This window comes from Taudactylus pleione, unplaced genomic scaffold (genome assembly GCF_031769625.1).
Source record: "Taudactylus pleione unplaced genomic scaffold, aTauple2 ptg000377l, whole genome shotgun sequence".
NCBI classification, from domain to species: domain Eukaryota; kingdom Metazoa; phylum Chordata; class Amphibia; order Anura; family Myobatrachidae; genus Taudactylus; species Taudactylus pleione.
Window position 1 is genome coordinate 622,918 of NW_028284778.1, and position 15,334 is coordinate 638,251.

Here is a 15,334-nt window from a genome sequence, read left to right on the forward strand (position 1 = left end):
ACATCACTAAATGGGATATATATATATATATATATATAATATGTATATGTGATAACGATGTTTTTTCGGGAGCGCCTAAACTGGATTATACAACTCTATATGGGATCCAATTCCCCCTTTATATAGTATAATACATAGAGTGTGTGAGGTGATAATGGTGAATCTTAGATTACTCCTATCCGGCGTACAAAGAGACCTTTTTCAACCTGAGTTCACCGAATTAGAAATAATAACTTTCTTTCCTTTTAGTACACAGTTTTATTAAAAAACAAAATGACATTTAAAACTTATTCTCACATATACATAGACATTTTGACCATTGTGGGACAGATGTTAGTACACTTGCTGTCTCCCTTTATAGGGACAAGCTCTTTGACAGCCTATAGGGCCCACTTTGGATCTTGATATCTTGTCACCCACTTGATATCTTGTCACCATCATAAACGACTTCCTCAGGGGTGTTTGTTAGGGACTGGTTACTTACTTCTATCGGGAGTATATATCCACCAGGAGAATCTATTTAAGGATGTGACAATGTAAGCTATTAGCATAGGATCAAACAATAAGTCTCCCAGCCAGTCCGTCTTGTTAGCAACTGGTTATCTACTTCTACTGGAGATTTAAATCCACCAGGAAGGTAAGCTTTTAGCCTAGACTCAACATTTTCAGTCTCTCAGCATAGTGCTCAGTTCACCAGTCTGGAGTAAACACATAGTGCCCTATTTACTGCAATCCGCATTTAGAATGCAGATTGTAGTGTGATATTACCGACTGATTTCGCATTGTGGATTCAGGGAATATCACAGGGATTTATCAAAAATCCCTTGCAGGGACAGAGGTTGCGATAAATCCCATCCGCAGCCTTATCACTGGGTTTTTCGGAAAAAATACAGTGACAAGGTGCCCGCGCATGCGCCGACCAGCTGCCGCTACTCCCCTGCGATCGCGACAGCGGCTAAATTATTATTATTTTTTTCAGTGATGAGCATGTGGTCTGTTTAGGCCACAAACCTGATCACTGGGGCCGGCTCCGGGCTCTGCTCTGCCTGGTAAAGCAGAACAGGAGTCCAGTAACTAGGGGAAACCCTTGATAACTCCATCTCCAGGTGGCGTTATTATTACAAGGCTTCCCCCGATATTATTTCACAATTTATTTTTAGTAATTCTCAGACAGATCGCATTTTCCATTACAATTATGGGAAATGTGATCTGATTACTAAAAATATGTGATAAATAGGGCTGGGAGTAGCAGTTTACAAATTCTACTCCAATTGCCCTTTAGTAACTTTAGGTGATACTAACATAATGTGAAAAGGGTGTGAAAACACCCTTTTTCACTTTATTTTCGTAAAAATAATGTTAATAAATAGAACCCATAGTCAGTTACTGGGTTCGTTATGTTTTGGTTTATGTGTGTGTTTATTCTCATCTATTTGCAGAGTGATTAAGCTGTAAGAAGTTCACAAAGACCATATCCAGGAGATAATCCTGAGGAGATGCCATCATGGAAAAGTTGAGGATATACAAGGTCAGAAATCAAATATTTATTAATGTTCATTTTAGAGATTATCCAGCAAGTGAATAGAGAGGTGAGGGAGTCTGGGAGTGTCACAGTAACATCACTATTATCTCTATTACTAACACAGGGACCTGACTGGGGAGGTGAGGGAGTCTGGGAGTGTCACAGTGACATCACTATTATCTCTATTACTAACACAGGGACCTGACTGGGGAGGTGAGGGAGTCTGGGAGTGTCACAGTGACATCACTATTATCTCTATTACTAACACAGGGACCTGACTGGGGAGGTGAGGGAGTCTGGGAGTGTCACAGTGACATCACTCTTATCTCTATTACTAACACAGGGACCTGACTGGGGAGGTGAGGGAGTCTGGGAGTGTCACAGTGACATCACTCTTATCTCTATTACTAACGCAGGGACCTGACTGGGGAGGTGAAGGAGTCTGGGAGTGTCACAGTGATATCACTCTTATCTCTATTACTAACACAGGGACCTGACTGGGGAGGTGAGGGAGTCTGGGAGTGTCACAGTGACATCACTATTATCTCTATTACTAACACAGGGACCTGACTGGGGAGGTGAGGGAGTCTGGGAGTGTCACAGTGACATCACTCTTATCTCTATTACTAACACAGGGACCTGACTGGGGAGGTGAGGGAGTCTGGGAGTGTCACAGTGACATCACTCTTATCTCTATTACTAACGCAGGGACCTGACTGGGGAGGTGAGGGAGTCTGGGAGTGTCACAGTGATATCACTCTTATCTCTATTACTAATGCAGGGACCTGACTGGGGAGGTGATGGAATCTGGGAGACAGGTTCCACCATTAGTGATAATGGTCTCTGAGATGGCCACATTAGTCTTGTCAAAAACATTTATCTATAGGATACCCATTTGCACATACAACCTATTCTACTGATGAGGTCCAGCTAGTCGGCACATGACGAAACTCATTGAGGTGGTTCTGTGATGACCTACACCCTTTGCTTTTGGGCTACAGCAGATAAGCTCTATTTCCTGATCTTACATGTATGTTTGTATATTGCTTATTAAGTGTTACTTCTAGTATATGGTCGCTTTCACTGAACGTTCTCACAAGCACCCTGCACTTTACTTATTACAGTGCATTTATCTCATGCACCTATATATAATATGGTGTGGAAATATATAGTGGGTGCTAATAATAATAGTTTGTGGTATAAAACACACAGACTGGTATGGCGTCCGCCACAAAGTGGACCTGGGTTTCCACCACACTGAAATGTATCTAAAAAGGAAAAATGAATGCACAGATCCAGCTGTAATAAGCATCCAATGATATCACTGTAAATGTTAGTATAGGTTGAGTCTTCCATATCCAAAATGCTTGGGACCAGGGGTATTTTGGATAGCGGAATATTCCGTATCTTGGAACATTTGCATACTATGTTGAAATGTCTTAAGCTGCATACACACACAACGATTTTTTGAACGATTATCGTTAAACTCGTTCACTTTCTGAGTGAAATGATGAACGATTATCGTTCATGCGCGTTCACGTTTGTAGTTTGTAGTTCAGTCACACTTGTCAACTCAACGATTTTCATTAAGTTAATATGCAAAAATCGTTTGTAGTTCAAAAAAATCGTTCATTACACTTTAAAAAATCTGACAGAAAATCACATTACACAGAAAATCGTTCAGAAAATCGTTGGTAATAAAATCGTTGTGTGTGTATGCAGCTATAGGAATAGGGCCCAAATATACACACAGAATGCATTTGTGTTTCATATACACACAGCCTGAAGGTCATTTCATACAATATTTTCAGTCATTTTGTGCCTTAAACAAAGTATATGTACACTTAACCATCAAAAAGCAAAGGTTTCCCTATCTCAGTCATGCTAAAAATATTCCGTATTTCGTAATATTCCATATTTCGTATTATTTGGATATGGGAGACTCAACCTGTAGCAGACAGGCAGGTCATGGAGAGTAAGCAGCCATACAAACGTTAGTATATGTTAGTGCAGTTGTAAAAATTCAGGGGTCTATTTACTAAGCCTTGGATGGAGATAAAGTATCAGCCAATCAGCTCCTGTCATTTTTCAAACACAGCCTGTGACATGGCAGCTAGGAGCTGATTGGCTGATACTTTGTCTCATTCCAATTTATCTCCATCCAAGGCTTCGTAAATAGAGCCCTCAGTCACAGCCAATGAGCAGGCAGGTGTCAGTATATTACCAGATGGCAGTTTGTTGCTCCAAGTTTATGTGCACACATTGAACACAGAAAAAAAGAGATTTGCCCCCCAGCACACTGCAGCAAAAACAATACTTAAATCCTACATGATAATAGAGAGTTAGAGGTATTAGTTACACACATTTGCAAATATATGAATAAGCGCCAGGCCAATCGTCAAGGCTCCTCTATACTGGCGTCCCTAACATTAAGGGGCTCACGTCCTAGAAGCAAGGCACCCCAAAAAAATTCCAGCCAAGGGCCATCCCCAGGGCATCACACGAAAAAGGGAAAAAGGTGATAGTGAAGTATAAAGAAAAGATGTGTAAAGATAAATACTTTTAGCACTTCTCTATTTGTTTGTACATTATTTATGTCATTTTAATTCTTTTTCATTTCATTAACACTTACTGATTTATCTTTACACATCTTTTCTTTATACTATCCTATAGATAAATGTTTTTGACAAGACTAATGTGGCCATCATGAAATGAAAAAGAATTAAAATGACATAAATAATGTACAAACAAATAGAGAAGTGCTAAAAGTATTTATCTTTACACATCTTTTCTTTATACTTCACTATTACCTTTTTACCTTTTTCGTGTGATGCCCTGGGGATGGCCCTTGGCTGGAATTTTTTTGGGGTGCCTTGCTTCTCGGACGTGAGCCCCTTAATGTTAGGGACGCCAGTATAGAGGAGCCTTGACGATTGGCCTGGCGCTTATTCATATATTTGCAAATGTGTGTAACTAATACCTCTAAATCTGTATTATCATGTAGGATTTAAGTATTGTTTTTGCTGCAGTGTGCTGGGGGGCAAATCGCTTTTTTCTTCTGTGTTCAGTGTAAACCCCGCCCTTTACAAGCACCTGTGTTATGCAATTAAGCTGATTTGAGCAACTACCTTTTTTTATTTTTGCAAGTTTGGAGAGGCATGAAGGCAGTCAGCATTAGGAGGAGGTGCTGATGCTTATAGTGCCATGTGGAGGTTTTTTGGGGTACCTCCAAGGTAAGTTAGCTCTCAGCTTACATATGTACTGTTATCATGCAGTACATCAATTGTAATTATATGACCCAGAGTGGGTGCTACCATTATGTAGCAATAATTATTTTGGGGTGAGCGTTTGGGAGTGGGGCCCCTGGGGGGGTTCTGACTGGGCCTTTCTCATGGCATCACCACTTAATTCACATAGAATACTTTTAGCACTTCTCTATTTGTTTGTACATTATTTATGTCATTTTAATTCTTTTTCATTTCATTAACACTTATTGATTTATCTTTACACATCTTTTCTTTATACTTCACTATCATCTTTTTCCCTTTTTCGTGTGATGCCCTGGGGATGGCCCTTGGCTGGAATTTTTTTGGGGTGCCTTGCTTCTCGGACGTGAGCCCCTTAATGTTAGGGATGCCAGTATAGAGGAGCCTTGACGATTGGCCTGGCGCTTATTCATATATTTGCAAATGTGTGTAACTAATACCTCTAAATCTCTATTATCATGTAGGATTTAAGTATTGTTTTTGCTGCAGTGTGCTGGGGGACAAATCTCTTTTTTTCTGTGTTCAGTGTAAACCCCGCCCTTTACAAGCACCTGTGTTATGCAATTAAGCTGATTTGAGCAACTACCATTTTTTTTTTTTTTATGTGCACACATTGCCATGTTCTAAATGATCACTAAGATACCTCATAGATCATTGCTGCTGCTGCTAACTTCTGACTGCAAAAGCGGCTTGCTATAAGTTGGCACAAAATTATGTAGGTAGGTGCATGCTCACTTAGTCTTCATTCTAGCACCCTGCACCTGTCACAGCAGGATGTTCCTCTTTCCTGTCTGGGGTGTCGCTCTCTGCTCTGGTGCTTCTAACACACACGGGTCTGTATATCAGATATTTGTTGCAGCAGTGTGCTAGAAGCACCAGAGCAGAGAGCGACACCCCAGGCAGGAAAGAGGAACTGCATGGGTTGTGACAAGTGCAGGGTGCTAGAATGAGGACTACTCACTGTGGATGACTATGCCATGTGCCAAGGTAGATGGACCTCTGCTAGTATTCCTCTGTATTTGCAGCCTTGGCGGTGCCATAGCAAGCCTGGAGACCCTATTAAAATCTCTGTACATCTACTTCCGGTTCTTGGCTTCCGGTTTGCGTTCCAGAGCTTGGAATTGATCACTTGACGTGTTCCTCCAGTTTCATCAGCAGAGAGTAGATCACAGGTTGCTGGAACAGCAATATATACCTCAAGGGGAATCCGTTATAGGTTGCCACTTAAAAAATATTTCACCTTGAGATAATCGGGATCCTCTAGGAAGAGACATGCAGAAAATAATCTCAACAAACATACACAGATTCTTTTGTATGTTTGTATTTTATGTATTATTTTTTTAAAGCTCTTTTTAAGAAATAATATGTTACACTAGATAGCGCTGTTTTCTCACACTTCTTAGATAGCTTCCCTTTGGACGGCTTGAACAATGGAGCTGTGTGAAATAACAGCTGCCACCCTTATCAGGGGAGGTGTTTGCTCATTGTGTGGACTAAATAGACTGTATTCACTTAATTTAAGGACTTTCCAAAGATTGGGTCAGATTATAAGGATTACGCGCTGGACAAGCTTTGTCCCAATTTGTGAACCAATGTCCCCTTTACTAGCGGATGTATGTACAGATAGAATAGGAGATGTATTTGTAATATAGACCCTTCTTCTGATGTGCACCATTAATCATTACAGGCAATTACAGATAGGGGCATAAAGTAGATAGTAATTAAGGTTTTATCATATACCAAAGAGACTTTCTGCTGTATAAACATAGAGCACCTGTGTGTGTATAATACACTGATCTTCTGTTTAATCTGATTTACTGATAATCCGTCATTATTATTGTGTTTTATTATTTGTGGGTTATTTAGGGTGAAGAACTGACTAATATAAAAGAAGTAAATATAGAAGGAGAAGAGGAGACGTCTGTGATGTGTGATCAGCAGTGTAAGGAGGAGGAAATCCCTACAGCTATCAGCACAGGTGAGTAATAATCACTAAGTACAGAACAGTCACATATTCTCCTTGTTCTGTCACTACAGCCATCTCTTATCCTACACCCTCCTCTGTCACTACAGCAATCTCTTATCCTACACCCTCCTCTGTCACTACAGCCATCTCTTATCCTACACCCTCCTCTGTCACTACAGCACTCTCTTATCCTACACCCTCCTCTGTCACTACAGCAATCTCTTATCCTACACCCTCCTCTGTCACTACAGGAATCTCTTATCCTACACCCTCCTCTGTCACTACAGCAATCTCTTATCCTACACCCTCCTCTGTCACTACAGCACTCTCTTATCCTACACCCTCCTCTGTCACTACAGCAATCTCTTATCCTACACCCTCCTCTGTCACTACAGCACTCTCTTATCCTACACCCTCCTCTGTCACTACAGCAATCTCTTATCCTACACCCTCCTCTGTCACTACAGCACTCTTATCCTACACCTTCCTCTGTCACTACAGCCATCTCTTATCCTACACCTTCCTCTGTCACTACAGCCATCTCTTATCCTACACCCTCCTCTGTCACTACAGCTATCTCTTATCCTACACCCTCCTCTGTCACTACAGCAATCTCTTATCCAACACCCTCCTCTGTCACTACAGCCATCTCTTATCCTACACCTTCCTCTGTCACTACAGCAATCTCTTATCCTACACCCTCCTCTGTCACTACAGCAATCTCTTATCCTACACCCTCCTCTGTCACTACAGAAATCTCTTATCCTACACCCTCCTCTGTCACTACAGCCATCTCTTATCCTACACCCTCCTCTGTCACTACAGCCATCTCTTATCCTACACCCTCCTCTGTCACTACAGCCGTCTCTTATCCTACACCCTCCTCTGTCACTACAGCCGTCTCTTATCCTACACCCTCCTCTGTCACTACAGCAATCTCTTATCCTACACCTTCCTCTGTCACTACAGCAATCTCTTATCCTACACCTTCCTCTGTCACTACAGCAATCTCTTATCCTACACCCTCTTCTGTCACTACAGCAATCTCTTATCCTACACCCTCCTCTGTCACTACAGCCATCTCTTATCCTACACCCTCCTCTGTCACTACAGCAATCTCTTATCCTACACCTTCCTCTGTCACTACAGCAATCTCTTATCCTACACCCTCCTCTGTCACTACAGCAATCTCTTATCCTACACCTTCCTCTGTCACTACAGCCATCTCTTATCCTACACCCTCCTCTGTCACTACAGCCATCTCTTATCCTACACCCTCCTCTGTCACTACAGCACTCTCTTATCCTACACCCTCCTCTGTCACTACACCACTCTCTTATCCTACACCCTCCTCTGTCACTACAGCCATCTCTTATCCTACACCCTCCTCTGTCACTACAGAAATCTCTTATCCTACACCCTCCTCTGTCACTACAGCCATCTCTTATCCTACACCCTCCTCTGTCACTACAGAAATCTCTTATCTTACACCCTCCTCTGTCACTACAGCCATCTCTTATCCTACACCGTCCTCTGTCACTACAGCCATCTCTTATCCTACACCCTCCTCTGTCACTACAGCCGTCTCTTATCCTACACCCTCCTCTGTCACTACAGCCGTCTCTTATCCTACACCCTCCTCTGTCACTACAGCCGTCTCTTATCCTACACCCTCCTCTGTCACTACAGCAATCTCTTATCCTACACCTTCCTCTGTCACTACAGCAATCTCTTATCCTACACCCTCCTCTGTCACTACAGCCATCTCTTATCCTACACCTTCCTCTGTCACTACAGCCATCTCTTATCCTACACCCTCCTGTCACTACAGCCATCTCTTATCCTACACCCTCCTGTCACTACAGCAATCTCTTATCCTACACCCTCCTCTGTCACTACAGCAATCTCTTATCCTACACCCTCCTCTGTCACTACAGCCATCTCTTATCCTACACCCTCCTCTGTCACTACTACAGCAACCTCTTATCCTACACCCTCCTCTGTCACTACAGCCATCTCTTATCCTACACCCTCCTCTGTCACTACAGCCATCTCTTATCCTACACCCTCCTCTGTCACTACAGCCATCTCTTATCCTACACCCTCCTCTGTCACTACAGCAATCTCTTATCCTACACCCTCCTCTGTCACTACAGCCATCTCTTATCCTACACCCTCCTCTGTCACTACTACAGCAACCTCTTATCCTACACCCTCCTCTGTCACTACTACAGCAACCTCTTATCCTACACCCTCCTCTGTCACTACAGCCATCTCTTATCCTACACCCTCCTCTGTCACTACAGCACTCTTATCCTACACCCTCCTCTGTCACTACAGCCATCTCTTATCCTACACCCTCCTCTGTCACTACAGCCATCTCTTATCCTACACCCTCCTCTGTCACTACAGCACTCTCTTATCCTACACCCTCCTCTGTCACTACAGCCATCTCTTATCCTACACCCTCCTCTGTCAATACAGAAATCTCTTATCCTACACCCTCCTCTGTCACTACAGCAATCTCTTATCCTACACCCTCCTCTGTCACTACAGCCATCTCTTATCCTACACCTTCCTCTGTCACTACAGCCATCTCTTATCCTACACCCTCCTCTGTCACTACAGCAATCTCTTATCCTACACCCTCCTCTGTCACTACAGCAATCTCTTATCCTACACCCTCCTCTGTCACTACAGCCATCTCTTATCCTACACCTTCCTCTGTCACTACAGCCATCTCTTATCCTACACCCTCCTCTGTCACTACAGCCATCTCTTATCCTACACCCTCCTCTGTCACTACAGCCATCTCTTATCCTACACCCTCCTCTGTCACTACAGCAATCTCTTATCCTACACCCTCCTCTGTCACTACAGCCATCTCTTATCCTACACCCTCCTCTGTCACTACTACAGCAACCTCTTATCCTACACCCTCCTCTGTCACTACTACAGCAACCTCTTATCCTACACCCTCCTCTGTCACTACAGCCATCTCTTATCCTACACCCTCCTCTGTCACTACAGCACTCTTATCCTACACCCTCCTCTGTCACTACAGCCATCTCTTATCCTACACCCTCCTCTGTCACTACAGCCATCTCTTATCCTACACCCTCCTCTGTCACTACAGCACTCTCTTATCCTACACCCTCCTCTGTCACTACAGCCATCTCTTATCCTACACCCTCCTCTGTCAATACAGAAATCTCTTATCCTACACCCTCCTCTGTCACTACAGCAATCTCTTATCCTACACCCTCCTCTGTCACTACAGCCATCTCTTATCCTACACCCTCCTCTGTCACTACAGCCATCTCTTATCCTACACCCTCCTCTGTCACTACAGCAATCTCTTATCCTACACCCTCCTCTGTCACTACAGCAATCTCTTATCCTACACCCTCCTCTGTCACTACAGCCATCTCTTATCCTACACCCTCCTCTGTCACTACAGCACTCTTATCCTACACCCTCCTCTGTCACTACAGCCATCTCTTATCCTACACCCTCCTCTGTCACTACAGCACTCTCTTATCCTACACCCTTCTCTGTCACTACAGCACTCTCTTATCCTACACCCTCCTCTGTCACTACAGCAATCTCTTATCCTACACCTTCCTCTGTCACTACAGCCATCTCTTATCCTACACCCTCCTCTGTCACTACAGCTATCTCTTATCCTACACCCTCCTCTGTCACTACAGCCATCTCTTATCCTACACCCTCCTCTGTCACTACAGCAATCTCTTATCCAACACCCTCCTCTGTCACTACAGCCATCTCTTATCCTACACCTTCCTCTGTCACTACAGCAATCTCTTATCCTACACCCTCCTCTGTCACTACAGCAATCTCTTATCCTACACCCTCCTCTGTCACTACAGAAATCTCTTATCCTACACCCTCCTCTGTCACTACAGCCATCTCTTATCCTACACCCTCCTCTGTCACTACAGCCATCTCTTATCCTACACCCTCCTCTGTCACTACAGCCGTCTCTTATCCTACACCCTCCTCTGTCACTACAGCCGTCTCTTATCCTACACCCTCCTCTGTCACTACAGCAATCTCTTATCCTACACCTTCCTCTGTCACTACAGCAATCTCTTATCCTACACCTTCCTCTGTCACTACAGCAATCTCTTATCCTACACCCTCTTCTGTCACTACAGCAATCTCTTATCCTACACCCTCCTCTGTCACTACAGCCATCTCTTATCCTACACCCTCCTCTGTCACTACAGCAATCTCTTATCCTACACCTTCCTCTGTCACTACAGCAATCTCTTATCCTACACCCTCCTCTGTCACTACAGCAATCTCTTATCCTACACCTTCCTCTGTCACTACAGCCATCTCTTATCCTACACCCTCCTCTGTCACTACAGCCATCTCTTATCCTACACCCTCCTCTGTCACTACAGCACTCTCTTATCCTACACCCTCCTCTGTCACTACACCACTCTCTTATCCTACACCCTCCTCTGTCACTACAGCCATCTCTTATCCTACACCCTCCTCTGTCACTACAGAAATCTCTTATCCTACACCCTCCTCTGTCACTACAGCCATCTCTTATCCTACACCCTCCTCTGTCACTACAGAAATCTCTTATCTTACACCCTCCTCTGTCACTACAGCCATCTCTTATCCTACACCGTCCTCTGTCACTACAGCCATCTCTTATCCTACACCCTCCTCTGTCACTACAGCCGTCTCTTATCCTACACCCTCCTCTGTCACTACAGCCGTCTCTTATCCTACACCCTCCTCTGTCACTACAGCCGTCTCTTATCCTACACCCTCCTCTGTCACTACAGCAATCTCTTATCCTACACCTTCCTCTGTCACTACAGCAATCTCTTATCCTACACCCTCCTCTGTCACTACAGCCATCTCTTATCCTACACCTTCCTCTGTCACTACAGCCATCTCTTATCCTACACCCTCCTGTCACTACAGCCATCTCTTATCCTACACCCTCCTGTCACTACAGCAATCTCTTATCCTACACCCTCCTCTGTCACTACAGCAATCTCTTATCCTACACCCTCCTCTGTCACTACAGCCATCTCTTATCCTACACCCTCCTCTGTCACTACTACAGCAACCTCTTATCCTACACCCTCCTCTGTCACTACAGCCATCTCTTATCCTACACCCTCCTCTGTCACTACAGCCATCTCTTATCCTACACCCTCCTCTGTCACTACAGCCATCTCTTATCCTACACCCTCCTCTGTCACTACAGCAATCTCTTATCCTACACCCTCCTCTGTCACTACAGCCATCTCTTATCCTACACCCTCCTCTGTCACTACTACAGCAACCTCTTATCCTACACCCTCCTCTGTCACTACTACAGCAACCTCTTATCCTACACCCTCCTCTGTCACTACAGCCATCTCTTATCCTACACCCTCCTCTGTCACTACAGCACTCTTATCCTACACCCTCCTCTGTCACTACAGCCATCTCTTATCCTACACCCTCCTCTGTCACTACAGCCATCTCTTATCCTACACCCTCCTCTGTCACTACAGCACTCTCTTATCCTACACCCTCCTCTGTCACTACAGCCATCTCTTATCCTACACCCTCCTCTGTCAATACAGAAATCTCTTATCCTACACCCTCCTCTGTCACTACAGCAATCTCTTATCCTACACCCTCCTCTGTCACTACAGCCATCTCTTATCCTACACCTTCCTCTGTCACTACAGCCATCTCTTATCCTACACCCTCCTCTGTCACTACAGCAATCTCTTATCCTACACCCTCCTCTGTCACTACAGCAATCTCTTATCCTACACCCTCCTCTGTCACTACAGCCATCTCTTATCCTACACCTTCCTCTGTCACTACAGCCATCTCTTATCCTACACCCTCCTCTGTCACTACAGCCATCTCTTATCCTACACCCTCCTCTGTCACTACAGCCATCTCTTATCCTACACCCTCCTCTGTCACTACAGCAATCTCTTATCCTACACCCTCCTCTGTCAGTACAGCAATCTCTTATCCTACACCCTCCTCTGTCACTACAGCCATCTCTTATCCTACACCCTCCTCTGTCACTACAGCACTCTTATCCTACACCCTCCTCTGTCACTACAGCCATCTCTTATCCTACACCCTCCTCTGTCACTACAGCACTCTCTTATCCTACACCCTTCTCTGTCACTACAGCACTCTCTTATCCTACACCCTCCTCTGTCACTACAGCCATCTCTTATCCTACACCCTCCTCTGTCACTACAGCCATCTCTTATCCTACACCCTCCTCTGTCACTACAGCAATCTCTTATCCTACACCCTCCTCTGTCACTACAGCCATCTCTTATCCTACACCCTCCTCTGTCACTACAGCTATCTCTTATCCTACACCCTCCTCTGTCACTACAGCAATCTCTTATCCTACACCCTCCTCTGTCACTACAGCCATCTCTTATCCTACACCCTCCTCTGTCACTACAGCCATCTCTTATCCTACACCTTCCTCTGTCACTACAGCCATCTCTTATCCTACACCCTCCTCTGTCACTACAGCCATCTCTTATCCTACACCCTCCTCTGTCAGTACAGCAATCTCTTATCCTACACCCTCCTCTGTCACTACAGCCATCTCTTATCCTACACCCTCCTCTGTCACTACAGCACTCTTATCCTACACCCTCCTCTGTCACTACAGCCATCTCTTATCCTACACCCTCCTCTGTCACTACAGCACTCTCTTATCCTACACCCTTCTCTGTCACTACAGCACTCTCTTATCCTACACCCTCCTCTGTCACTACAGCCGTCTCTTATCCTACACCCTCCTCTGTCACTACAGCCGTCTCTTATCCTACACCCTCCTCTGTCACTACAGCACTCTCTTATCCTACACCCTCCTCTGTCACTACAGCCATCTCTTATCCTACACCCTCCTCTGTCACTACAGCAATCTCTTATCCTACACCCTCCTCTGTCAGTACAGCAATCTCTTATCCTACACCCTCCTCTGTCAGTACAGCAATCTCTTATCCTACACCCTCCTCTCTCACTACAGCCATCTCATATCCTACACCCTCCTCTGTCACTACAGCAATCTCTTATCCTACACCCTCCTCTGTCACTACAGCACTCTCTTATCCTACACCCTCCTCTGTCACTACAGCCATCTCTTATCCTACACCCTCCTCTGTCACTACAGCCATCTCTTATCCTACACTCTCCTCTGTCACTACAGCCATCTCTTATCCTACACCCTCCTCTGTCACTACAGCAATCTCTTATCCTACACCCTCCTCTGTCACTACAGCCATCTTACCCTACACTCTCCTCTGTCACTACAGCAATCTCTTATCCTACACCCTCCTCTGTCACTACAGCACTCTCTTATCCTACACCCTCCTCTGTCACTACAGTCATCTCTTATCCTACACCCTCCTCTGTCACTATAGCACTCTTATCCTACACCCTCCTCTGTCACTACAGCCATCTCTTATCCTACACCCTCCTCTGTCACTACAGCCATCTCTTATCCTACACCCTCCTCTGTCACTACAGCCATCTCTTATCCTACACCCTCCTCTGTCACTACAGCAATCTCTTATCCTACACCCTCCTCTGTCACTACAGCCATCTCTTATCCTACACCCTCCTCTCTCACTACAGCCATCTCATATCCTACACCCTCCTCTGTCACTACAGCCATCTCTTATCCTACACCCTCCTCTGTCACTACAGCACTCTCTTATCCTACACCCTCCTCTGTCACTACAGCCATCTCTTATCCTACACCCTCCTCTGTCACTACAGCCATCTCTTATCCTACACTCTCCTCTGTCACTACAGCCATCTCTTATCCTACACCCTCCTCTGTCACTACAGCCGTCTTACCCTACACTCTCCTCTGTCACTACAGCAATCTCTTATCCTACACCCTCCTCTGTCACTACAGCACTCTCTTATCCTACACCCTCCTCTGTCACTACAGCACTCTCTTATCCTACACCCTCCTCTGTCACTACAGCCATCTTACCCTACACTCTCCTCTGTCACTACAGCAATCTCTTATCCTACACCCTCCTCTGTCAGTACAGACTAATAAAAACACTGTATCTGCCCAGTGGGGGAGTCAGAAGCCATCAGCCCCTATTAAACTCCTGCTTTCCCCCCTCACATCATGTCACTGTGTGTTACCAGCCCAGATACCTGACCATGTCCTGTTCTATGTATGCTACCAGCCTCCCCACACTCTGGTGATCCTCCTAAAGGGGCTATTCATTAGCAGATCTTTTCAAAAGATAAATTGACCAACATGTTGGAAAGACAAAAGACAAAATTTGTCTGCCACGGGAGTGCGCATTTACATCTTTCAGAGCCTATCCATTAGCAGATAAATTGAATGACTGAACAATAAATCTTTCGTCTTTCAAATTTATCTGCTAATGGATAGGCATCTTATCAGTACAGGTGACATCGCCGTAGAGATTCCACCACTAAGCTTTGGGATGATATCCTGTGTGACATTACCCATTATCCTCCTTGTGCAGTATCACATGTTAATACCTATGATCTCCCTTGTGT

The 15,334-nt window shown here is 44.7% G+C and overlaps 1 protein-coding gene across 1 annotated transcript in view; it reads left to right on the forward strand.

Moving 5' to 3' along the window:
* Nucleotides 1-15,334, forward strand: part of LOC148507973 (uncharacterized) — a 31,053-nt gene that overhangs the window by 8,995 nt on the left and 6,724 nt on the right. Inside the window, exons 2-3 of the mRNA XM_088445119.1 lie at nt 1,440-1,528; nt 6,655-6,766. Of these exons, the coding sequence (XP_088301245.1) occupies nt 1,505-1,528; nt 6,655-6,766 (136 nt within the window). The 5' untranslated portion in view covers nt 1,440-1,504. The remainder of the gene's footprint in view (nt 1-1,439; nt 1,529-6,654; nt 6,767-15,334) is intronic.